At 32.3% G+C, this 24313-nt stretch overlaps 3 protein-coding genes across 5 annotated transcripts; all 3 read right to left on the bottom strand.

Moving 5' to 3' along the window:
* Window positions 1–666: 666 nt before the first annotated feature.
* On the bottom strand, window positions 667–3151 carry PHYT1 (subtilisin-like protease Phyt1). Its single transcript, XM_004252715.4, has one exon. The coding sequence runs from the start codon at window positions 3041–3043 to the stop codon at window positions 716–718; it is 2328 nt and encodes a 775-aa protein (XP_004252763.1). The 5' UTR covers window positions 3044–3151; the 3' UTR covers window positions 667–715.
* A 6285-nt stretch (window positions 3152–9436) lies between these two features.
* On the bottom strand, window positions 9437–13347 carry LOC101262703 (probable serine/threonine-protein kinase At1g01540). Its single transcript, XM_004252714.5, has 7 exons — window positions 12390–13347; window positions 11567–11671; window positions 11302–11424; window positions 11019–11189; window positions 10788–10917; window positions 10483–10692; window positions 9437–9905 (listed from the first exon to the last, which is right to left on the bottom strand). The coding sequence occupies exons 1-7, from the start codon at window positions 12980–12982 to the stop codon at window positions 9741–9743; spliced, it is 1497 nt and encodes a 498-aa protein (XP_004252762.1). The 5' UTR covers window positions 12983–13347; the 3' UTR covers window positions 9437–9740.
* Window positions 13348–18486: 5139 nt separating this feature from the next.
* LOC101262398 (probable E3 ubiquitin-protein ligase RHG1A) lies at window positions 18487–24313 on the bottom strand. 3 transcript variants are annotated; one of them, XM_010316305.4, is made up of 7 exons: window positions 24203–24313; window positions 23950–23995; window positions 20403–22148; window positions 19986–20036; window positions 19106–19204; window positions 18881–19024; window positions 18487–18796 (listed from the first exon to the last, which is right to left on the bottom strand). In XM_010316305.4, exons 3-7 carry the CDS (start codon window positions 22056–22058, stop codon window positions 18665–18667), a joined length of 2082 nt encoding a protein of 693 aa, XP_010314607.1. In that variant the 5' UTR covers window positions 22059–22148; window positions 23950–23995; window positions 24203–24313; the 3' UTR covers window positions 18487–18664. The 3 variants fall into 3 exon arrangements, with proteins under 3 accessions (XP_010314607.1, XP_004252761.1, XP_010314608.1); XM_004252713.5 differs by having other exon boundaries at window positions 24115–24285; XM_010316306.4 differs by having other exon boundaries at window positions 24124–24284.

Raw genomic sequence — 24313 nt, 5'->3', positions numbered from 1 at the left:
TGCAATGAACAAAACTTAGTAGTCCACATTCAGAGTGTCAAATGAGCGGATTGGATTAATAACTCGCACAAATTTACTTGAGCTAAAATGAATTTGACTGAAATGAGCTAATAACTGGATTGGGTTAATGACCTGATTATCTGAGTCATGTTGTCATCTAGTTGTAGAAAATTGAAGGGATTATATATAAGAAAGGAGTGTATCCTGTATCCATCGTACGATAAAGCCATAGCCACTAAAACTAACTTCCAAATTCTATATGATGAAAATTATTAGTCATTCAAAGGTGCTCAACTGGTTTAAATATTGAAGGTGCTCAATCAATCTCTATCTTCATATGTTATTAGTCATTTTCAATATGAATATATAACGTTTTGGAGCACTGGTTGCTTGAGCACCTAGTAGCCACATTGTATGTCCTTCGTTGGTCATCAAAGTGTTAGATATGCATATATGTTATGCTTTATACAACTTGCTTGAGGGTTATATAGTCATCTTGTTTACTGTGATATACATCTTTATTTTAATCTGTATGAACAAAAGACAAATGTCTGAGCTGTCTTGTTTGGAATATTATTTGCCTCATTGTCAATTATTCAATCTTATATGTTTCATGCATCAATCAGCAAGTTTAAGTCTTTAACTAGTGGGGGAAAAAATGCATAATTTTACTTCACAATTATTCATTAGACAGTGTCTTAAATCAGTTCTGTTCTTACAGAGGTTCCACTCTTATGGTAGTGGCAACAATAGGACTTTTTACAACGTATTTACCGCTAGTTTCAACCCAACTCAATGAACCATAAACAAGATAATTATCTACTAACAATGGACCTTCTATCCTAAGCTTGTAGCTTTGTTTTTCATACTTCTCTTTGAAAACCAACTTGTCAGGTGTAACACTAACTGTATATTCACCCATTGGGGTCAATTTTGCTGTGTATGTTGACTGACCATCTCCAAGATTAGTCACTGTCCTGTTGAATACTTGTATCCGTTTCGGATCAGACTTGCTGCTGTTGAAGTTGAAATATCCAATGAAAGATGGATAGTTTAAGTCTAATGAAGGTTTGGAACATGAGTAAGAGGAGGATCTTGTGATGGATTTTATCTGTTTGGATGTGAAATCTAGACCACAGAGGAGATTTACGTAGTCTTCTGGTGTAGCATCGTAGATAAGTCCGGGGTCCAGTGCCTTATTTGGATTGATATGGCCAGCTCCCATGGCTAGGGGAGTAGCAGCATTGTTGTCTCTACCGATGTCTCGGATGGGGCCTTGTGTGTTGTCTAATGAATCGGCTGTGGTCATCATGGCCGAGCGGATGGCAGCAGGGCTCCATTTGGGGTGTACCCCTTTCAGAAGTGCTGCTACACCAGCAGCATGAGGACAAGACATCGATGTACCAGATATAATATTGAAGTAACTGAATAGGTCTCGAGAGTTGATTTGAGCTACTGATAATTTTTGAGGCCATGATGCTAATATCAAGGCGCCCGGAGCCATGAGGTCAGGTTTGAGAATAGAAGGACAGCTTCCTGATGGTCCCCTTGAGCTGTAGCTAGCAACTTTTGGTGCTGGTTTAGCACCAAGACGAGTCGCTTGAAATTCGAGTCTTGCTTTAGGCGAATGACTACTCTTGATGTACTTCAAAACTATATCACCATCTTGAAAGTTCAAAAATATAGCTGGAAATTCACTTTGGAGGTAGAATTCCAAGTCAGTAGTGTTTGTTATGAAGACACCACCCGAAACGTTTGAATTTCTTATATTGTACACTTGATCACTTATTGATCCATTCGCGTCATAGCAGACAGCGATTTTGTATGCATTTTTCTTCACTTCCTTATCCTCTAGGCATGAGTTGAGGAAAACGATGGAGCTGTCGCTTGAACTTGAATTCCCGGGGTATAGGGATAAACCTGTGACAGAAACTCCATTGCCTAGAGTTAGTGTCCCAAGGAAATCGCGGTCGACTGTGCCAGCAGCCATAGTGAGAACCCAAGGTGTTCCATTATGCAAACTCTCATTATCAGGCCCTTCATTTCCTGCTGAAGTGGAAACAAATATACCTTTCTCCATCGCAGCAAATGCAGCTATAGCTATCGGATCATCATACAGCTGACGACCATCTATGCCTAACGACAACGATATTACATCCACTCCATCCTCAATTGCCTGATCAATTGCAGCCAGAATATCAGATAACATAGAACCTTCATCCCACAAAGCCTTATACATTGCCACATGAGCCTTTGGTGCCATCCCTGCAGCAACACCAGTAGCATATCCAAAATAAGACGCAGACTCAACACGACTTCCTGCAGCTGTAGTAGACGTATGAGTTCCATGCCCCTCCGTATCACGTGCTGAATTCATCTCAATGGTAATATTCGGATTGCTAGCGATTAGTCCTTTGTTGAAGTAGCGCGCACCAATGAGCTTCTTGTTACACATAGAGGAATTAAACTGAGTTCCACTTTCACATTCACCTTTCCATCTTGATGGAACATCATTCATCCCATTATCATTATAACTTTTACTCTCTGGCCACACCCCTGTATCAACCAAACCAATTATAACATCTCTACCATAATCTGACTTAGGCCATGCACCAGAATTTGAACTCAAACCAAGGAATTGTGACGTATGAGTCGTATCGATTTTAACTGTCATATCCTTAGTTGAAGAAAGATAACCTTGACACCTCTTGATAACTTGTAGCTCAGAAAGACTAAGTCTTGCACTAAAACCATGAATAGCATTAGTGTAAGCATATACAAGGGAACCATGATTTGAGCTATCTGATATTGAAGCAAGAGTAGACAAATACCAACTATGATGACTAGAAAAGGCTATTGGCATGGCTGACAAATCCATATGGATGATATAAGTTTCTAACTTAGACATACTAAATGGAAATAAAATAGCAAGGAAACACAACCATAAGGCAATATAGTTAGCCATATTTTTTTGAAGAAATGAAATAGAAGTTGGGATTATATAGTTCTTGGTTTTACTTATATATAGAGTATTCTCAATCATATTTTGAAATTGCAACTTGCAAGTTATAAAATAAAGTTTGTAATAATTCCAAACTCTGATTCACTCTAAAAAGGAACTTTCTTTACCATTCATATATCATGTCAAAATTGCTTTAGTTTTACTCCTTCCATCCTTTTAAGTTATATGTCGTACTTTTCTTTTTAGTCTGTGCTTGAATAGTATCAAAACTCTTCGATACTCTAAAAGGTATATATATTTATGGGAGAAGTATTGATGGCACAAATTATTAGTTTTCTCCCCGAACCTTAAAAACACTCTTCTACTTTTAACTAACTAAACTTAGATACACACACCTCTGATCTGTCGTATGACGTAGTAAGTAGTGTCAAACTCTTTTACGAGCATAGTTGAAAACACCCTTAAACAGGGGTGGAGCCACCCTGTACGAAGGGGGTTCATCGGAGGAAAATTATATTATTTATACATGGTTAAAATAATTTTATACGTAGATATAGCAAATGTCGAACCCCCTTCGACTAATTCATGTTTCTATTTCGACAGATTTTGAACCCCCTTATTGAAAATCCTAGTTCTGCCTCTGCGGCCTTAAACTTGACGAAAATTTAGGGGTGTATTTTACTCGTTACAAGATCGAGGGTTGTTTAAGTTCACGTAAAGTGGTGTTTTTAACTATTAAGGTTGTTAATAGTTCGAGGAAGAAACTAATAATTTGCGGGTGTTTTCATCTCTTTAGATTTTATTGAAGATACAATACAGATGAAATTATTTATAACTATACAAATATGTAAAAGTCATTCTTTCTTTTTTAAACTACATGTTCAGTTAAATACTGTTGTTACATAAATTGAGACGACGAAATGATAAGGTTTAATTATGTTGTTTATGATTGATCATAAGAGTTAACATCTGTGTAATGATTTGAATAATCATTATAAATTTGTTTGCAACTAAATAATGGAGCCAAATATACATAAATGAGTATATCATGTATCCATCATAGGTAAAACCATAGCCACTAAAACTGACTTCCAAATTTCTATAGATAAAAAGTAGCAGTATTATATTCAGTGGTCCATAAACTTATGTGGATGATCTAGATGATAAAAAGGAGAACCAATCGGAAAAAATCGACTCAAAATTTTAACTTTATGAATTTCAAATTTTAGAACGTTTTACTCGTTAATGCGTTTGAAATTTAGTATTTGTAGGCATTTACTAGTTTTCTTAACTCATACGTAAGGTCTAGGCTAAGTTAATGTGCCTCCAGGAAATATTAGTTACGTGGTGAGTAAACGTTTTAATTTATATATCCTAATTTGGAGTCTGAATGTCAAACTTATTTAAAAATTGGCTTTCGATATAACATAACCTCAAAAGCTAGTTAGTTCTAACTCGTCAATATTTTATCCAATATGAAACTTCCCAACAAAATTAACTAACTTTCGATGTGAATTTAGACATTAAATCCTCAACTTTTTTTTTTAAAAAAAAATCACATTTAGTTAACCATTAAAAATATTATTTAATTCTTCAAATAATAAACAGGACATATTATTGGAATCAGTTTGGAGTACTTTATTTAGCTTAGCCAAACTAGCCTTTGTCCTTTAGCCAATTTATTGGACACATTTAACAAACTCTAATTCATCAACATATGTTCTCGTGGGATATTTGTGATCTCTTCGTTCGTAACAAAGAGGTTTAATTTTCGAATTCTAAGAATGAAAAATAATAATCTTATTAAGAACATCGTGCTTGAAATGGGCTTTACGAGTTACGATGTATGAATTTAAATTTAATCAGATTTCAATATGAATAATTTAAATATCGTATAAAAACAAAATTCCTATCATTTTCATGTTTTATTGTTTATTATTATTAAGTTCACATGTAGGGAAATGGAATGACATCATGATTCTTGTAATGGACAAAAAAATAATTATAGAATGAAGGGGAATTATGGCTCTAATTGTCTTAATAAGACCATACAAACTAATATAATTTTTTTTATAAATAGAAAAATAATTGGAGACCACATATGATTTTGATTTATGATAAATATAATTGTGAGTGACTTTTAATTGGCAAAAAAAAAAAAACATTAGGTACAACTACACTTTAATCTTTCAAAAAAGTTTCCACTAGTAACATGTATTTTTGTTATTTAAGACTTTAAGTCAATTTGTTATAAAAGCAGAAAACAAAAAAAAAAAAAAAAGTTTTTCCAACTTTTGGTAGTGATATTATTTTAGAAACTTCTTGGAGAAAAATTGGGTGTGAACATAGTAAAAGGAATATTATTGGGTTATGAGTCATTTCAATTGTTAATCATTATGATATAAGAAAAAAATTGCAAAATGTTAGTCACATGTATTATTTTTAAAAAAAATAAAAAAATAAATATATATATATAAAGAAAAACAAAGGAAAGTTTGACATGAATAGTGGATAACTAATCAGTAATGCGGCTCAATAAAATTGGTGGCCTGATTTTAATTTTAATGAAAGAAAAAAAAAAAATTTATAGCTTAATATTTTTTTGAAAGAAAAAATAACATATAAAGTTTGTTATAAATTTGAATTGGGTCTTATATTCTCTTTTTAACTATATATTTTAGGCTCGAGCGTCGAGAATTAAAAAGATCTTATTTGGGAGCACTCTTTGATTTAGTCGACTTTGTGTGTATCAAAATTAAAGTAACGAAGCAATTCAATATAGATATCAAACATTCACTTCCAAATTTTGGGGGCTTAAATCCCTTGCTTTAGTGGCTTGATCCTCTGGACTGCTTTGGTAACAATAATAATATATTCAGTGTAATTTTACAAAGTGAGGTTTGAAAAGGAAGTATTATACACGCCGTCTTATCAAAGACAAATTTCGTTCAAAAATAACAAATTTCATCTATAACTCAATATATAATTTTATATTTGAAAAAATACAATAAATATTATATATAAACTCATAATCTTAAGAATATAATGAGTTCGAAACTAAAGATCTATTAAATTGAATTCATAAAGCAAAAATTGAGAATCCACCCCTAGCATTACTCTTATAAAAGCAGAGAGGTTTGAATATTTTGTATGACAAGAAAAATATTTTTTTAAATGAGAATTTTTCACACAATATTATTAATATGAAATATCAATCTTTAATACTCAATATTTATAAAAAGTTTTTGTTGTTACACATCTATTTATCTATCTTTAACAAATGGAAGACATTCGAAAATTATTTTTCATTTATCAATCAAATATCAAAAACAACGAAAAAAATAATTTCCTAAAATTGACACATAACATGTGAACCTCGTCCCATCACTTAAAGCAAAGTGTGGTGATAATGTCTTTTCTTTTTCAAGAAATATCGTCAAATTGTTTATTCACGAGTTTTAAATTCTAAAATAGGTTATTAAATATAAAAACCAAGTTTCATATTCAACTTTTATATATATATAGTGGATTTTTTAATAAAATTACAAAATTTAAACAAAAGTTACTATATTTAATCAAACAGTGTATCACTTCAACTAAAACAAAAATAAAACACTACTCTCTACCCTAATCAAAGTCATTTCATTCTAACAATCAAATTTTGGGATTGCTAATTAATAAATTTTAGAACCAACCACAATTAATTTCCAATTTAGTTGTTGGTGATTGAATCCTTACCAACCTTTGTAAATAATTTCATCTTCCTAATAATGGAAGGAAAATGAAAAATAAGAACGGAAAAGGGTCAGAAATACTTTTAAATTATTCGAAATAGATCATTTATATTATTGATTATATTATGGGATCAAAAATACCCCTGTTTTTATTTCAAGAGACCACAAATACCCTCCAAATTAACTATCCAAATTTTTAGTGACGTGGCAAGCCACATAGGACTAATCACTCCACCTAATCGTTGCTAATTTGGATTCACTACAAAAGACTAAATGTTTAGTGACGATATTCTGGGCTTTTTTGGCGACTTGTGTCGCCGCTAAAGGTCTAGTTCTTTTGTAGTGAATCCTAGTTGGCAACACTTAGATAGAGGGATTAGTCCAACTTAGATTGCCACGTCACTAAAAAATTGGGGTGTTAACTCTTGAGGGTATTTATGATATTTTGGGATAACGGCGGGAGCGTTTTTTATTCCAAAATGTAACAGAGGGTATAAGTGATCTATTTCACATAGTTTAAGGATAATTTAACCCTTTAAATAAGAAAAAGTGCTAAACGCAAATAAATATGATGTTAACTCAGTAAGAAACTTTTGCAATAAAATATTTAAAGATACAACTCCCTCTTGTTTGGAAAGGAGTAGAATGTTGCCACAAACGAAGAGCTCTAATATCCATCGAGGCTTTAACGAAGAAATGCACAAGTGAAAAAAAAAACACAAACATAAAGTGTAGTACAGGACTAAACAAAGGAAAGAAGGATACAATAAAGTGAAACATCAATATTCAGTGTCGTTTACTAATATATCTTAGAGTCTTGATGACAACACTGAAACGCGGGATATAACAGGGCTTAAGCCGTTGTAAGTACGCCTTTGACAACACTGATGAATTTCAAGATAGAAAGACAAAAACAAAGCAGAAAATGACAAACAAAATGAGAACAACTCTTCAATATGTTGATTAGACAACCCGGGAGAATGTCAGGCAACTCTTAATAACTACAAGTTTAATTTCTTATTGCTTCAATTTTAGAAAAGAAGAGAAACTTAGGTTACATCTTCACTTCTACACTCTATTTCACATGCAGAGAGTCAAACAATCATTGTTTTGTAGGGTCTTTAATGTAGTTAGTAAATGAACATTAAGGCCTATGACATTTTCCATGGAAACAACACTAAAAAACACAATAAGTTGAGTGAGGGGTCCAAAAATGCACAATGTGTGGCCAACTCTAGCTGTCAAATAGTATCTCTAGTCACAAGCAAGCAAAACACATCTACCTGTTTTCCTTCTTTGTAGCATCCTTGGACACTATAGTAATCATTGGACCCCCACCCCCACCCCTCTCTAGCATCAACAAAAATCCCAACACATAAGCCAAATCATTAAAGCAAAACATTCATGGTGTTTGAATAGGCACGGCGAATAAGAAAGAAAGGCTTTCGGCACGTATTAAAAGTACTAGTTTTTATTACGTGTGTTGTATGTTAAATGATAAAATAGATATTGAAGTATATTGAAAAATACAAATTTCTAGCATAATGTATATTAATTTTATATAATGGATTTAGTATTTGTAAAGTAAAAATATAAATTAAGGTAGTTTTGTTACTATTTATATAATAGTTACTTTATATTAAATATGCATACATGTTTCTCTATGATATAAAAGAATAATATATTTCTTTAAAATGTTTTTTTTATAGAACATTTCACACAAGTTTTATAGTAGATTTGAGATATATTTGTCTACCTATAATAATTTGCACGTTTGTCTACATGAAAAAGATAATACTAAAGAAAAAAAACTCCTAATTACGTTCAAATGTAAATCAATTGAATTAGTATTATATGTTGTATTAAGTGGTTATTTGGTCTTTTCTCTTAGAGATATTGCTAGTGAAATTTATAGAAATAGTGAAAAATATGTACAAGTGTGATATTATGATTGATTGTAATGTAACTATTTATTTAAGGTCTTTTCACTTGTAATTCGATACATGTTTTATTATTTAATGATTAATTAAATGATTTATAATACTATAATTTAGTTTAACGGCAAAATTGAAATCTAATTTTACATTTTAAAGTTTTCTACTTTAGGCACGTGCAACCTCCATAACGATAAATATGAATTATTAAAATTCACATAATTTCTTTTAAACTTATGTTGAGTTACAACAAAAATATGAAAAGTAAAATGATAAATGTGTTATAGTGTATAGTTAACTCACAAGAAGAAACTCTTTATTTAATCATCCCCTTATTATAATTTCGATATATAAATTTTATATTTATTTTAAAAAACAAATAAAATAACAAAAACAAACATAAAGACACACTACCTTGTGATTAACTTCCTTAAAAAATTCTCTCGTCTTATAGAATAAAGTAAAAATATTGAAAGTAAATTAATAGTTATACATTTCATAAAGATAAAATGTTTCAACACTAATTAGCAAGAAGATGAAACTCTCCTAGTTACGACTCTTTATATTCTTTAATTTAATATTAAAATGAAGAAAAACTTTGATTCATATACTTATTTAAAATTCTAGAAATCCTAATTGACTCTCATACTTCCGCATTTTCTTTTTAATAAATAACTTACGAGTCAAAAAAAAAAAATTATTTAATTAATCAGAAAAAAAAAATAGAATAGATGATTTTTTCACTTTCTTGAGAACATAGTAAAAATCCATATCCATACAAAAAGGCAAAACATAAGGCACATCTCTTACTGCTATTTTCTCCTCATATCAAAATCAATTCCATCATTTCTTCACATGAAATACATAAAACTAGTAGAAGAGTGAAATGGTGATTTAATTATATACTACTAATGAGAGCTATGCTCTTTTAACAAAATTGAAAGACAATTACATATAACAACAACAAGAGCTACTCTACAAAACCTTAAGAGAGTGCAGAATTTGCACCACTAAATTTTATGTACATTCGCCACCATTTTCGAAATGAATGGTAGAGGAAACAAGGGGATTTTGAATATGACCTTTTAGACCACTTGGCCAGGCTCCAGGCTACTCATCATCGTCGATTTCTTTCTTAGGCAACAAAGATCGGTTGGTTTCAACAGTAGTTTCAAATCCACTGCTATCACCTGTCTCAGCTATGCGCTTATCCATTACCTTCTCTTTCATTTCATCATGATGTGAACGACCATTTTCTCTTACAGTTCTTCGCTCCTGTATGAATCACACAGTTAAGCAATGTATTATCATATAAGGATTGATAGATAATGTGTTATAGGTCATTCAATTACGTAACACTGGCTTCCATGGCAAAAGTTCCAACTAGTGTTTGGTTCATAATACTTAACTTAATATCAGATCATTGTATCAGATTTCTAAAATTCGTCTGTAAAACAATTCAATTTGATTTCAGTATCCAAATGACCGGTTACTCGATATATGGTTTAACAAGCATCATCCGGTAGAGGAGAGATGGGGCATGTATTGAACGCTCATTCCGAGAAAGCACATACATGAACCTTCATTACTTTACACTCTAAAGCAACCACAATTGCACCATAGTTTAGTACTTATTGAACTCGATTCACGTCATTCCATTTCCCAGAGGATATGTTTCTGAGGTTGCTTCTCTAGATAAATAAGAGAGAAGAAGTTGAGTTCTTTTATAAGACGGAGGTTTCCACACATCAAGTAAACACAGATATCACCAGACGCATGCTAAGCCATCATGGCTAGTAAAATATGATAGTTTATGGGCATGCAGTTCTAAATAGGACAAGCTCAAACTTACATCACGGAAGGGAAAATCATCAACCTCAAGCATGTGTATAACATGCCCCATCTTTGGCCTCTTCTGAGCATTGGGGTCTACACAGCGCAATGCTACCAAAAGGGCACGTTTCAATGCTCTTGAAGAAGGCTTTTCCCGCATCTTAGGATCCAAAACACCCTCGGAATTACGGTTAGAAACCATCGTCTTAAGCCAATCAACCAGATTGACCTGAAGGTTAGATCCACTACAAAAGTCAGAACTATACAAGACGTAATATTAAAGATGCTACTTAAAACAAGAAAGTTTAGGTAATTGGAACAAACCTCTCCAGGAGCACGGCTATAATCCACAGGATTCCTTCCAGAAATAATCTCCATTAGAAGAATTCCAAAACTATAAACATCACTTCTATCATTCAACATGCCAGTGCTAGCATATTCTGGAGCAACATAACTGATAAGAGAAATAAGAAGATTAGCAATTCAGTTTACATGGTTGCTTCAACATTAGAAACAACAGAAAATTCTAGTGGATTTGAGACATTTAGCACTAACCCAAACGTTCCCATAACCCGGGTAGTTATATAACTCCTCTCTGAGCCCAAAAGCTTAGCTAAACCAAAGTCAGATACTTTCGAATTCCACTGCTTATCAATCAAAATATTGCTCGACTTGATGTCACGGTGAACAACTTTGGGTTCGAGGCCCTCATGCAGATAGGTCAACCTGCATTCATTGTCAAGTTTTAGTTTTCCATTTAACAAAATTTAGATAACAATGACTGCCCAAAATTTAAAAAAATAGAAGTTTATACATTCCAATGAAACCAAGTTTATACCCTTTTGCTGTTCCAAGGATAATATTCATCCGAATCTCCCATGTAAGAGGACTGTATGGCCCTACATCTCCATGGAGCCACTGCTCTAAGTTCCCATTGTCCACATACTCATACACAAGCATCCTGAAAACAGCATTGAAATTATCTTGAGTAATCCAACACTAAAATCAGCATAATTATAGGTCTTAACAGCTCTACTAGACTACAAGTACACAAATGTAACAGCAATCGATCAAATCAAACTGCAGATGCTGAACGAAAATACCTGTGAGCTCCCTCAGCACAGTAACCAAGTAGCCTCACTAAATTCTTGTGCCGAACTCGACCAATTGCTTCTACTTCAACCTTAAATTCCCTCTCTGCCTGTCCCCTGAAAAGAATGTCACGTGAAACAAAATTAAAGAACAAAAAGGGACATGTTTCTCATCAAATAAACCTATAAGGCTATAACTACCCATCAAACTTCAGCTTGCATTCAACTAATTAAGGACCAAAATCTAGAGGGCAGATCTAGCCCTTCACAGCTAGTTCAACCAAACCCAATACTTTCAGCTCAGACCAATGACTGTACATTTGCAACAACAACATACACAATGTAATAACTCCACTCAAAATAAATGTCTCCAAAACAGAATCGCAAGAATAAGACGACAATAAAATAGCAAGATCCAAAGCAAATGAGACAACATGTAGCAATACACAATGCAAACTTTGTGAGGTAGTACGGCTGTTTCAGATAGACCGTGTACATTTACAAAGTTCTAAAATGTATACATAACACAATAAACAGCAGTCACTCAGAACTTAATGAATCTAAAGTTCAATTGGATGCATAACTATGGAACAACACACACAACATGAATATAATGGCATGCAGAAATTTATGCTAAAAACATGTTATATACCTAAACAACACAACATGTTAGCATCTATATATAAGCAATTGAACTATGCATACCCAATAAGCACAAAGAACAGAACTTTAATCAGTAACACAAACCAAACAATTTTAAGCTATGCATACACAATAAGCACAAAGAACAGAACTTTAATCAGCAACACAAACCAAACAATTTTAAAAGCCGCACCTGTTGTTAAGCAAATTCTTAACAGCAACATAACTATTATCTTCCATAACTCCGCGGTAAACAATGCCATAGCCACCCTCACCAATAACATTCTCATGAGCAAAAAAATTAGTAGCAACTTCAAGCTCCCTCAGAGTATACCAATGACCCCATCCTAAATGTGAAACCTCAGGTGCAGTAAGTCCACCTTGTTCACCCGAACGCACCTCCCCACTACCATGACCCGACCCACCACCCGATCCGACCCGATCAGGCTTAACCATATGTTCCTTCCCCATCTCAATTTGAATTCTTTGATACCCACCTGAGTTCTGGGTCGTTTCTTTTTCAGGTTCCGGTAACGGGTCTGCTACCAAAACCGAATTGGGGTTTTCCGGTAGAGTCCGAGATGGGTCAATTCGGATCTCTTTGATCTCCGCAGATATGTTTTTGATTTGGGGGTTACTCGAATTCCGCTTAGAAGTATACCAAAGTGAGATTAAGAAGAGAACAATTACAATTGCTGCTCCAACACAAATTCCAACAACAACCCACAAGTGTAAACCAAAAATTGATGTTTTCTTCGACATCTCATCATTCAAAAATGCTGACATTTTTTTTTTTCACTTCAACAATATGGGGTTAGCTGAAAATGAAAGACATGAAAAAAAAAAACAAAAAAAGAAGTATTTTTTTTTTTGAAGAGAAATGAAAGTACACTACGACAAAGCTTATTAATGAACAAATATGGTGAGATGAGATGATAGCTACTGTTACAGTGTACAGACAGCTGCCTGCAGAGCAGCTTAAGGAAGATGAAGCTTAGTGATTTTTTGGACCAAAACAGGGCAAGTGAGTGGTTAAGGGTTCGGGGGTATGGGGTGGGGGGTGGGGAAGGAGAAGCAGCTGTAATGATGGGACTGCTGAAAAGGAAGAAATTGTTTAAGCGTGCCAAATGAATGATATTATAGTCAAATTTGAAGAGATGAGATATCTATCTTGTTTTTATTTTCGGTTTTCAAGGGGTTCGGATCATTTTATTATACTCGATAAAAAAAGTTATCGTAATGGTAAGTATTTTTCACTTTTGATTTTAAATATCGATAGTTTGAGTTATTGAAGGAACAAGAGGGTAAGCATTCTTCTATTCCAATCTGAAGGTCGTGAGTTTGAGTGATCGAAGAAGCAAGATAAGTACGTATTCTTCGATTTCAATCTGAAGATCGTAAGTTTGGGTTACTGAAGAAACAAGATAGTCAGCATTCTTCAATTTCAATCTGGAGATCATGAGTTTAAGTCAGAAGAAAGATGGTAAGTATTCTTTATTTTCAAAATCTGAAGATAGTAAGTTTGAGTCATCAGGTATATGGTAATAAGAAAATAATGCTAAAAGATTTTATTTTTTAGTAACTTTATTTATAAAAATTCTAACTAATAAGAAAAAATTATCTTGTATTTTACTTATATTAAATTTTAACTTAACTTGCTTTATTGACCTGAGAAAATAATGCTAAAAGTTATTTTATTTATGAATTTTAAGTGTTAGTACCTTATACCCTCTTTTGGTCCAAAATAATGGTTTTTTTTAGTTTGGATGTATCTTTTAAGAAACTATTTATTTCTAGTATTATAGTTAACTTACTCCTAATTAGGAAAAAAAAAAGACAAATGAATAATTCTTGATGATGTATATAGGGGTAACACTAGAAGAACTAAGATTAATTTCTGTTTAAATTTTAAAATACTATTTATTTTGAAATAGAGAAAATACATATTTAATCGTTGAAAAAAGAGTTATACCATCAAAGTAATATTTATAATCAAACTATAAATTCAAGTCACCCGTCAAATTTATACGAATTAAAAAGAATCAAAATAGTACTTGAATTTGCACCATCAAATATTATGATAAATATTTCTTATTTTAATTAAAATCTTTAATTCATCATAAATGAGTTATCTTTGATAGCAGACATTGTACTTGACATCGATAATTGAGTTATCCTTAATTAAAATTTAATTGATGCTTTAATATCGATTTTAGACACCGAATAAAAAAAAAATTAATCAGACAAGAAGTCAAACTCAATTTGTTAAAATCAAAGCTAAGATATAAGTCAATGTAAGTATTAAATAGATGTACTTCAAAATGATTTAATTAACATATATAATGATTTAATTAACATATAGTAATTTGATCAGTTTAATTTAAAATTAAAGACTTAGCAAATTGAACATGTTACACTTTTATGAATCAAAAAAAGGAAACTTCCATTGATTCTTAATTAACTTGAATATTTAAATTATACCTTAGATTGATCTAATGATAGATCTAAATACTTCATCTATAGATTTAAATTGGAAGTGTTGGAGAATATTATAAGATTATAACCCCACTAATTAGCCATTAGCTCATTAATAAATCTTTCATTTAAATTCTAATTGATTGTGTTTATAATTAAATAACAGACATGTTAAATATCATAATATTATCTTTACAATTTTAGATTGTGCAAATCAAACTATTTTTCGTCTTTTTTAAAGCTCTTATCAATTAACAATAATAGTTATAGTTATTGCAAATTTACTTCCGTAGAAAAAAAATCATAAGTCTCCTAAACAATATTCATCAGTTCGTTTTTGTTTATCTTGTGTAATTTTTGAGAGTTAAATTATATAAACTTTAATAAATATATATATTTTTTATCATATTAATATAAGAAGAAATAACAACTTATGTATTTTGTATAGTTTTCAAATATCTCTATTGTTAGATTCAATTTAGCTTAAAAATCGTTCAAATTAATTTTCAAAAAGTAAAATATGATAAATAAAAATGAATGAACGGAATATTTCATTTCTCTTTGGCTCATTTGCTTTATTATTTTATTAGAATTTGATGGTTTAAGAATTCTTTTGAATTATGTCAGGTTTTAATTAAATTATAAATGTAGTTTTAATGAAGAAATGGGAAATTAAAGATTAAAGAATTTTGTTGATATAATGGTCTAATTAATTTTCTCTTCTTTTGGATCGAGTATTTATTGGAAATAGTATTTTATAAGCTAGAAAAAAAATTTATGTATATCGTATTATTTTTAGTTTTTTGTTTATAAAATTGTACTTAATGTATGTTAAATTGATATAATTAGTTTGTTTTGTCTAAACATTCCATTAAAAAATTGGAATCCTTTCATGCTAATAATTTGGTTATATGTAAACGTCATCATTAATTAGTTCTAATTTTTATATGTCAAATATTTTGGGAAAAAGATAAGATTTACTCTTTTTAATTTCGTTTACAATTTAAAATCATCTTCCGTTATACTTTAGGTCAGTGGTTCATTACAATCTAAGATAAAAATTAAAATAATCGATAAGGATATAAATTCAAATAATAATAAAAGATAAAAAAAAATAATTTGATATACTAAGCTTTTGTTATACACATATTTTCAAAAGAATTAACGTATAATAATACGTTAATTATATGTCATATATATATCCATATTTCTATTTATTTTCACGACTTAAACCCGTGACAGATGTTTTGGTAGTACATAACAAAAAAACATTAGTGTACCGACGAGTGGTTGAGATTTTCGTCAGCAATTAAAATAGATAAATCCATCCACCTTTTTTGTAATCTTATATTATATTAAATAGTTGGTTGAGCTCGGTGCAAGGATTAGTCATAAAACGTATTAAATCGATAAATCAAATTAAATTAAAAATATATATATATATATATATAATTAGTGATTTAGTAAAATTTAATTATAATCGAGTTGGTTTTGGTTTTAATTAAACAAAAAAGTATCTTTGTGTATACTTCTTATTGTTTGAATGGGGGTTGTAATTAGAGACGGAGCCAGAATTTTCATCAAGAGATTCAAAATATGTGGAAATAGACATATGAAGTGCGTGTGTGTATATATATACTAGTTTCCGAGCACGCGCTTTGCGCGTGTAACCCATGAGTGTATTATTTCTTAAAAGATAAGATTACTAAATAATAAAATATGTCTAATTGAGATTTCTTACTTTATTTTACTACTAATTGTGACACTCCAATTTTCTAACCTCCAAGTAAATGCATCGAGATAATAATATGAGAAATTAATAAAATAAACTTCGTTTATAATTCAAAAAATAAGTTTTCAAAGCAAAAAGGAAAAATAACAACTATCTAAATTAAATTTCTCGATAGTTCCGTTTTATTGGTAGAATAATGTTAGAAGAAATAGTATAAGATTAACTTTGAGTAAAAGGAAAACAAAACCTTTCAACTTTTTTATTTTGCCTTTTGAATCTCCTGATAATTGTAATGAATGTGTTTAAAGTATTGTATTAAATTTTAATCCACAAACACTTTAAACTAATTAGTTAACTATAAATATTTAAACTATGATGTAAAAAGTCTTATTATTTATATTTTGAAAATCAGAATATTTATGAATAACTACTATTTTTTTATAAAATTTAATTTTCTCTTCATACATAACTTATCCAACATTATTCTAATATTATATGTTTCATCTTTTTTTTTTTCATAAAAAGAAAAGAAAAGAATAAACATCTTATTTTATCAAATTCATTCTTAAAGATGAAAATTAATGTATATGTAAAATTAAAAGTACGAAGCAAAAAGAAAAAAAGAAAAGGTACAAATGAGAAAGATAATTAGACATTTCATTTTATTTTTGTCTCTATAGTAAAATTGAATATTTGAGCATACAAAATACAAATATGAATTTAGAGCAACTTGCTAATAAATCAAGAATTCAACTATATGAAGAGAGACAAAAAAAAGTCTTATTATAATTCTTACTACAAATAAGTATAGAACTAACACACCAAGCTTCGATGCTTCAGTAATTCGTATTCTTGTCTATTCTCGTGACTGCAGAAGGGAATCTCATAACTTTCACCTCAAATTGTGACATTATTTCACATGTTTAGAGTTCCTACACACAAGAATTGTAGGAGTGGTAAATAAAAAAATTTCTTCAAAAAGTTAAATTTATAGAACAAAATTATGGAAATATGAAAAGTTACATGAATTATTGTTAAAATAAATATAAAAAAGATAGAGATGAAATTTAATTTTAAAGATACATGAATCTACTTTAATTTCTTCTCTATAAGGAATAATTATTAATTTTTATTTTTATTTACATTTATGTTAGAAATTTGAAAGGTCAAGATTATGGAATGAGAATAAGAAGATTATATATATGAAAATTATAAAAAATTTAATTTATTAGATGGATAAAATGGTAATTCAACTTTTAAATTTTGAGCTTCATGCTTATAATAATATATGATATGATTAACTATGTGTAAATAATATAATTTTTCGCCAAAGAGGATTTGGATGAACCATACTCGTACAAGGTTGCTCCGGCCCTGGTTGTAATATGTAATTCGAATTTAATTAGACTTCAATATAAGCTAATACGAGAAATAAGAAAAGAAAATTTAAAATATCTTCTTTCCATAAGTAATAGACATTACAAAACTTTAGGCTAAGAAACTAATCATGGAAAGATTTATTTATTTTTAACTTTTGAAAGACTCGTCACGGAAAATTACAGTCGAAATGAAATTTATTGACCTCTTACAAAATAAATAAAAGAAAATAATTTTAAAATTTTTTCACGTCTAAAAATAAAGATCTCTTTTACGTAAATATAAAAAATCTCTTGTAAGAGGATACAACATGAAAAACAATAATCATATATTCAAACAAAGAAAGTATAACCAAGCTCTACATTTTTATTTTTATTTTGCTTAAATAAAACAACTTATTTTTCAAAGCAATCATTTTCCATCGAAAACATTTTCCTTCGTACCAAACTTAATCCTCAATATCTCATATATTGCATCAAACTTGATGTTATTTTATCTCACCTATCAAGTGAGGTAGGATAAGTTAGTCGAAGGATTATAATCCCGATACCTGAGATAACTTATTCATCGAAACAAATGAGAGTAATAACTACGTCTCAATCCGAAACTAGCTGGAAACAGCTATAAGAATACTCAAACCTGTCAAAACTTTAAAGGCATGCATAGGGATAACCAAGCATTTTGTTCAAAAAAAAAAGTAAAGCAATGACAATGAACCAAATAAATATTCCAAAAGTTGATTCAAATAATTGTGAAAGCCAGAGAACCATAATGTAAATTAAATTCTGTTCTAAATAAATGTCTAATGTAGCTAGAGCTAATTTCATCTCTAGAACAAACTCCCCTTCCAATTCATATATTTTTTCAAAGAATATGGTTCTTTCTCATGTAGTAAGCCCCGTCGTCTTGCATACCGGGCATAAATTCTTCTGCATGAGCCATTGTTTAATGCAGTCTGTATGGAAATCATGTCCACACTCCAGTGTTCCGAGACCATCCCCGTTGCTATATTCCTCCTGCGAATGATCAAATACACGTTAGAACTCTACTTTACGAGGTTCAATGATGGAGTTAATAGTAGAGAAGGTAAAATTGAGTACCCGGCATATGCAGCATGGTTCTGCTTCCTCGGGTTGTTCTGTTTTAATGCTAATAAAGTTGCGCTGCTTCAAACGACTTGAAATAGTTTCTTCACTTAGCCCGGTGCAAACATCCCCAATGCGCTCTCCGAGTGCCAATAACTCCTGGAAACAAATGACATCTCTCTAGTTTTAAGCACATCATTTCCCCATAGGATGTAATCTGATTCTGTTTAAACCACTAACCTCGTATGACATATTATCAACATCAAGACGCATATCTCTATGGCGATCTTGAATATCCGGCATCCCAAAGAACACCGAGTGATCAAGGATCATAACATCCTGGAATATGAGGTTCTATCAGTTCAACTTTTTGCCAAGACAAGAAAAGAAAAAATTTAAAACATCTTCATGTCGTATCATTTAAACATGACTCTAACTTCCATTACGTCACAACAACATACCCAATATACTCCCACAAATGAGGTCTGGGAAGGGGGGAGTGTAAGCAGACCTTACCACTACCTCATAGAGAAAGAGAGATCGTTTACAAAAGACCCTCGGCAGTAACGATAAGGTACAAAGTCCAAAAGTGTGCCTGCCATCTCTTTCTACCTGATGATTATCGAAAAAGAAATATGCCCCAAACAAATACTTCAAGTCCAGGACCCAGATGGGTGGAGGTAAAATGACTTGCTGCGGCTTGTTCCCTTTAAAAACGTACTACTGCACATGCTTACTAGTTTCTAGAATAGCATCGTTCATGCTTTTGTTTAAAGAAATTTCTTCAACTGTAGCCCCTTTACCGTATATCACGTGGTTCAGCTTAACTATTCTTTTCACAAAGAGAAGAAACAGAATTGTGTTTCACTTATATGAAGTAGTCAGCCACAAGTAAAAGGTCCGAAGGCCAGAACTTTTCGTGTTATATTACATTATAACTGTCGCTGCTATATACTAGGTCATAAAAGATGACTGAAAAAGATTTATATCTCTTATCGAGCATATAACACAAAGACATGCAAAATCTTGACATATAAGCCCATCATTCAACTAAAATGACATTAAGACTCTGACCTCAATATATTTTAATTTTTCTAATAAGGCAATGTAAGAATCTTACCTCAACATTTAGCCCTTCATTCCTGCGCATAAGATCTAACACATTGCGAATCTGATCAATAAAAAGAAGTTAAGTTGGTCAGTAATTTTTAATAGAAGGCTTCAACAATGCAAACTAAATCGCATTACAAAAGCCTTCAGTGAAACCGAAGTTTTGGTAAAACATTTGTGACACCTATAAATTAGATGCATATCCTCCCTAATTTGGATCGATTGATCAAATTAGGGACAGGTATGCATGTATAACAGTTGGGAAGCCACCAGTTTTATCCCTGATGAAACCCACTGCTTAATTTAATCACTAAAGAAAATCTAATAGCATTGGGATGACTGGATATAACACCTGGCCCACCCAAAAGTTTATGCTGAATGAGCCGAGGAGGTGATAACTAAAACATGATCAGTGAACTGAATATACCTCAGTGACTAGCCTACTTCTTCCTTCCCGTGCAGCAACCAAAGTCCTCGACGAGTTGGAGAGTCCTACAGCATCATCACGATGTCGCTCCAGTGCACTTGATGTGCGATGCTCATGGTTTCCAGGAAGTTCCATCTCCTGTGAGATAGGAGAACTCAAACGTAGTGGACGACTATTACCATTAACACCTCCAGATCCAGCGCTAGCTGGAGATAACAACGATCTACGGACTAATTCTGACAGCCTCCGGTGATATTGAGGAGATCTGTGGAGAACCCTAGTAGGAGAAGATGACTGGACCCCTGAACTGGATGCGACATTTCCAGCAACAGAAACATTTCTTCCAGCTAAATTCAAGCTGGCAGGATTTTGGTTCAAGTTTCTCCCATTAGTTGAAGGTATGAACATAGGATGTTGTGAGATGTTTCTTGACACAATTCTTGAGTTAGGCTCTTCAAATGTTACTGAATTTCTCTCTCGCGCAGAACTTGATGAGCTGCCAGTTCTGGAACTTGATGCTGAACTCCACCTAGTCTGTGCACGTCGATGCAGAGACGAAGCATGCATTACAACAGGCTGCCTTTGAGTATTTCCACTGTCTGCAGCAGGCACAGACCTCAAATCCAAAGGGATATTAGGAAGTAACTCTGGTAATTGCTGTTCAGATGACCGATTAACATTTCCAACATTATCCACATCAGGAAAGATATTACTGGGAAGATAATCTTGCTGAGGTGAGCCATCAATCCTCACCCTGAAATTTCTATGAGAACTTTCTGCACTTCTTGAAGCCGGAGTACCAACGGGAGTTACCGCAACGGCTCCTCCCATGGTAAGCCCAAGTCTTGGAATCACATGCTCAGACATATTGATGCTTCTGACACTTTCAGTTGGAGCAGAGATATTTGCACCTGTACTCATACTATGTGATGCAGTTCCAGAATGCCATATGCTATTTTCAGCAAGAGGAATATAATCAGAACTTCCACTTCCTGAAGATTGTGCTAGATATCCTTCAAGTGTTTTTCTCTTACAAAAGCGCCTAGAATCTGATGAACTTTCTGGCCTGCCATCACCACTATCATCCGTCGAACACCCATTACCTAAATAAGTACAAGCAGATGACATTCGCTCTTTTCCTGGTCTAACAGAATTGTATGGAGTACACTCCATCACTTGACAGCCATCGTCATTATTGTCACTGCGCCCCTCAAATGCCGGATTCCCGTTGATTTCATGAGGAATGGTGCTAGAACTAGAACCTTGAGAGAAAAAATCATTCAATGACATAATGTTAGAAGACCCACATTGCTGTTCATTACAGATTAGTGAAGGTCCATTATATGTAGTCATTGCGGATGACCATCCATGATCTGCTTTCTGTTCACTCCAACTTGCAGAATTCGGTGCAATAGAGGAGCTGGATTCTCCTAAACTCCCCCTGGTTACATTCTGTCTCTCTTGGCTCATAGGATTGAAGAATGGAATATCAGTCGCATTTGAAGAAACCATATAATCAGGCAGGTGATTCTGTGCAGAATTTTGCAAATTACTCCAACATATCTGTTGATCTACACCACCTTCACTAGGCGTCGAACCATGATTAAAACCTAAAGTTTCTTGGAGCGAACCAACGGTATTCTGTTGCCCCTGCATTAGAGCTATGGTATACCAAGCTTACAGTCTCAAAGAGGATTTGAGATAGTATTGTAGTGTGAGAAGATTCACACTTTTTCCTTAGCAAACCTGGAAAATGTAAGGTTAAACCATAGTTAGTCAAATTCAGGAAGCTAACCTATGAGAGCAGTAGAATATAATTATTATCAACATATTATGATCTATGATGCAAGAAATTCAGCTCCTATGCCAACAGAAAAGATTGGTGGAAAATATCACTTCATTCCACTAAAGCAAAAGCTTTTAATACCAACTGTTGAATGATGAGCATGCATATTAGCATGCCTTCACAACCGAATTCAGATACAGTTACATCTAATCGATGCATATGCATCATGCTCTCAAAGGCATTCTCATTCTTTTAACAGAAATAAAATTTACCCAAAAGAAGGCATATAAAGACACCTCTATGTCAACCAATAAATTGTATTAAAAACATAGAGCCCCAGCATTGGTGTACATGTTCATCTGGCATCATAGAACATTTTACATTGAATAAAACATCAGAAAGCCAAAAAAAATTGAACCTTTAAATCAGAAAACTATCAAAAATTTAAAGAAAACTCCCCACTAAAACCCCATCTCAGACAAAGACAAATTCACAGATAACACCAGAACAAAAAACCTTGCAGATAAGGAGGAAAGCCCAATAAACAGTAATAAAAACATGAATCCTTAGGATTGGTCTACATGTTTATCTGGCATCAAAGAACTTTTTCATTTAATCAAACATCAGTAAACCAAAAAAGATTGAACCTTTACATCAGAAACCCATCAAAAGTCTTAAGAAAACTCCCTATTAAACACCACATCTCAGACAAAGACAAATTTACAGATAACATCAGAACTTCAAAGCTTGCAGATAAAGGGGGGGAAGCCCAACAAACAGTAACAAAAACATGAATCCTCAGCATTGGTGTATATGTTTATCACATCAAAGAACTTTTTACATTGAATTAAACATCAGCGAACCATAAAAGATTGAACCTTTGAATCAAGAACCCATCAAAATTCTCAAGGAAGCTCCCCATTAGAACTCCATTTCAGACAAAAACAATTTCACAGATAACACCAGAACTAAAATGCTTGCAGATAAAGGGGGAAAATCCCAGCAAACAGTATTCTACATGTTTATCCAGCCTCAAAGAACTCTTTACATTGAATCAAACATCAGCAAACCAAAAAAGATTGGGAACCTTTACATCAGCAACCCCATCCCAGACAAAGACAAATTTACAGATAACACCAGAACTTAAAACCTTGCAGATAAAGGGGGATTAAACAGTAACAAAAACATGAATCCCCAGGACTGGTGTATATGTTTGTCCAGCATCAAAGAATTTTTTACATTGAATTAAACATCAGCAAACCATAAAGATTGAACCTTTGAATCGAGAACCCATTAAAATTCTCAAGAAAGCTCCCCATTAAAACCCCATCTCAGACAAAAACAAATTCACACATAACACCAGACTAAAAAGCTTGCAGATATAGGGGGAAAATCCCCGCAAACAGCATTGAACATGTTTATCCACCATCAAAGAACTCTTTACATTGAATCAGACATCAGCAAACCAAAAAAGATTGAACCTTTACATCAGCAAACCAAAAAAAAAAAGAACCTTTACATCAGCAAACCAAAAAAGATTGAACCTTTACATCAGAAACTCATCAAAAATCTCAAGGAAACTCCCCATCAAAAACCCCATCTCAGACAAAAACAAAAACCCACAGATAACATCAGAACCTAAAAAAGCTTGCACACAAAATGGGAAAAACCCAATAAACAGTAACAAAAAACAAGAATCCCCAGCATTGATGTAAAAATTAGTCAAAAAAATTCATTGAAAATCAAAATCTAAGTATCTACCAGTGAAACAGCAACCAGAAGAAACATCAAATCTATGTAAACCAACCTGAAACATCAAAAAAAAAATGTCAGACAAAATTCTTTAAAAAATGATCAAAGATTTTGAGCTGTTTGTATAGCTATTTAGATTGAAATTTCACATGTTTTAAACAGAGAAATACATACAGAACTCACTGCTTAACAGAGAAGAGAGAGAGAAAGAAGGGATTTTGAGAGATGGGGTGGAGAAAAGAGGAAATGAAAGAATACATACACACACAGAGAGGGAGAGAGAGATGAGGAAACAGCAAGCAATCTTGAATTTATTTTATGTAAAAGAAAAAAAAAACTCTTCTTGTCCACAAGGAAACTAATAAGGCAAAAT

This window comes from Solanum lycopersicum, chromosome 12, assembly GCF_036512215.1.
Source record: "Solanum lycopersicum chromosome 12, SLM_r2.1".
NCBI classification, from domain to species: Eukaryota; Viridiplantae; Streptophyta; class Magnoliopsida; order Solanales; family Solanaceae; genus Solanum; species Solanum lycopersicum.
This window is presented reverse-complemented; position numbering and strand designations above follow the sequence as displayed.

Excerpts from the sequence above, each read along its gene's own strand:
- LOC101262703 (XM_004252714.5), bottom strand. The coding sequence starts at position 12,982 with ATGTCAGCATTTTTGAATGATGAGATGTCGAAGAAAACATCAATTTTT. Across the intron at positions 11,425-11,566 it reads TGTGCTGAGGGAGCTCACAG|GATGCTTGTGTATGAGTATG; the intron begins GTATTTTCGTTC and ends TGCTGTTTTCAG. Across the intron at positions 9,906-10,482 it reads ATGATTTTCCCTTCCGTGAT|GAGCGAAGAACTGTAAGAGA; the intron begins GTAAGTTTGAGC and ends TGATTCATACAG.
- LOC101262398 (XM_010316305.4), bottom strand. The coding sequence starts at position 22,058 with ATGCAGGGGCAACAGAATACCGTTGGTTCGCTCCAAGAAACTTTAGGT. Across the intron at positions 19,025-19,105 it reads TTGATAATATGTCATACGAG|GAGTTATTGGCACTCGGAGA; the intron begins GTTAGTGGTTTA and ends ATTTGTTTCCAG. Across the intron at positions 18,797-18,880 it reads AACCATGCTGCATATGCCGG|GAGGAATATAGCAACGGGGA; the intron begins GTACTCAATTTT and ends GATCATTCGCAG.
- PHYT1 (XM_004252715.4), bottom strand. The coding sequence starts at position 3,043 with ATGATTGAGAATACTCTATATATAAGTAAAACCAAGAACTATATAATC.